Genomic DNA, 2,341 nt, shown 5'->3' with positions numbered 1-2,341 from the left:
CTCCGCGCCTGTCGTGTGCCCGAAATGGGCCGCGGACTCTTGTAATTTATTGCCAATCGCCGCCGTACCTTGGCGGCCCTGTTTGACGTCCACGTGATGTCTGGCGTCCTGCGTGTTGTGGGTGCTCAAGTCAATGTCGAATCGCACTTTATTGTAGCCCGACGGTTCGAACTGCGAGCGCTGTGGCGGTGATGTCATGTCCTGACCCTCAGTGGCCGAACATCTGACCGGATTGTGTTTGCGACTTTGAGATTATCCTTCGGCCCTGTGATTCGATATGGCGCCGTGATCATTGGTAAAAAAAAAAAAAAAAAGTCCACAGGGAAGGTTGACGGCGGGGGGCTGTCGTGCTGTGTGCGTAGTCGATGAAGCCCAGCCTCGTATTTACGGGGTCATCGTAGGTGAGGGGAAGTTGATCTGTGGAAAGCGGAATGCCTATCTGCCATCCTGACCAACTGACATGGGTCGGGCGTGCGACCAAGACAGGGTGGCATGAAAAGGCAAAAAGTATTGGTTGCCTTACATGGTCCGCCCCAACAGCCAACGTGGCAGGCATCGAGGTGGTGCGTGTCGGGGTCTGTGGGCTGATTGACAGGTAAATCTAATGAACCTGACGTGCGCTTATACATACTGGTTGCTATTCCTAACTCCCTCGACGCTCGCAATTTATTTGCTTCAGATCGCGCTGGTGCGCGAACCACCCTCTATCTCGACATCGGGCTTCGTTTCCCCCCCGCACCTGGCGGCTGCCTGGCACGTCACGCAGTCCTCCGAGGCGATCTCCTTCCATGGCCGAAACAGCAGGCCTCGTGCTGAGCGGCATAGCCATCACGACGTTATTTACCTCTTGCGTGGAGGTCCTGGAGTATTTCGAAAATGGACGAAATTGGATCTGCGATCTTGGGCTTGCTCAGGCCAAAGTCAACCTCATGAAGATACGTCTGAGTCAACTAGAGGACAACCTGCACGAGATTGCGGATGGGCACGCCACGGACGAGGGCAAGGCGGGGTATTTCGTGCCTGAAGTCTGGGATTGGGGATCACCTGGCCTCGGTTCATGCGACGTATCCGGTGATGACTGGGAGGTGTCTGCTATCTCCCGCGGTTTATCAGGGATTGGTGAGGTCCTACGAAGGACCAGTAAGCTGTGCCGTCGGTACAGCTATTCTGACACCAGCATTCGGGAGGCGGCCAAACACGGCCAGGCCTGGCACACCCACTCGCGCCCCCAGGATACAGCACCAGCAGCACCCCAACCAACATGTCGGCTGAATCACATCAATCGCCGCCAATCCGAAGGCACGAGCCGCCAAGTTCAGGCCAGGCAGAACAGGGTCCGACCCAGCGGCTGGGAGCTACTTAGCAAGAAAATGTCCTGGGCCGTACAAGACAAAAAGCGGTTCGACGCCCTCATCGAGGATTTCGATTTCCTCCTCTCCAATCTGGAAAAAGTAGCCGGTGGCCGACTTGAGTTGTTGGTCGCTGCTTCTTCATCATCATCATCAAGCCTAATTTCGAGTGTAAAGGGTATGTCCTCTCCAGCGTCGTCCCCAAAATAACCCTGCTGACCGGCGAGGAAGACACGGCTTGTCCCCAGAGAATGTCGCAAAAGGAAGTCGCCCTAATGCCGCGCAAAGACAAGTCAAATGCGCTCGAGCGCATACACGAATCGCAGCTATCCAGTGCAGAAGACCCATCGACTTCTATGACTGTCTACAACAAACATGACTATCGTCAGCCATCGGCCTCCAAGCCAGATCCACCAACGCCGCAAGCTGATCCATCGCCTGCGAAGTCAACCGAGCCAAGTCCACCAACGCCGCAAGCTAATCCAGCGCCTGCGAAGCCCACCAAGCAAAAGACGACTGGCAAGGAGAATAAGGCCGATAGCAGCTCAAGTTACTATGTCGGTCTTGGAGTGGGAGAGACAGTCCTAGAAGGAAACAACCTTCAGGATGGAAGCACTTTTATCATAGGTTTGCACAAGGAAAACGAAGGAGCTTTCATTACTAGTCTCGCCCCGCGACGCAAGGTTGGTAGCACGAAGAAAAAGTGACAAGGGCCGACTTTAGAGACGTCTAACAGGGCTGCTTTAGTCACGGCGAGTGATGGATTCGTCGTCAAGTTTTGGGATTCTATTGTATGCTTCAGTTTTCTATTTGTGCGAGCACATGTTTAGTTCGTAGGTTGCTTCGTTGTACGTTGTTTCCGCCTTTAATACTTAGGGCTTTAGATTGATTTCACGCTATAAATGCTAGTATCATTTTGTTTGGGCTGTGTCCGCTGGCTAGCAGCTGCTCAATTACTAACCACCTTTGCCCTTGAAGCACATAGCATTCTT

The 2,341-nt window shown here is 53.6% G+C and overlaps 1 protein-coding gene across 1 annotated transcript; it reads left to right on the top strand.

Moving 5' to 3' along the window:
- Window positions 1-788: 788 nt before the first annotated feature.
- On the top strand, window positions 789-1,524 carry D7B24_005536 (uncharacterized protein; the record flags this gene model as incomplete). Its single annotated transcript, XM_028639687.1, has 2 exons — window positions 789-1,458; window positions 1,520-1,524. The coding sequence occupies 2 exons, from the start codon at window positions 789-791 to the stop codon at window positions 1,522-1,524; spliced, it is 675 nt and encodes a 224-aa protein (XP_028490087.1).
- Window positions 1,525-2,341: the final 817 nt, after the last annotated feature.

The sequence above is a fragment of the Verticillium nonalfalfae genome, assembly GCF_003724135.2.
Source record: "Verticillium nonalfalfae strain VnAa140/NRRL 66861 chromosome Unknown scaffold_341, whole genome shotgun sequence".
Taxonomy (NCBI): Eukaryota; Fungi; Ascomycota; class Sordariomycetes; order Glomerellales; family Plectosphaerellaceae; genus Verticillium; species Verticillium nonalfalfae.
This window is presented reverse-complemented; position numbering and strand designations above follow the sequence as displayed.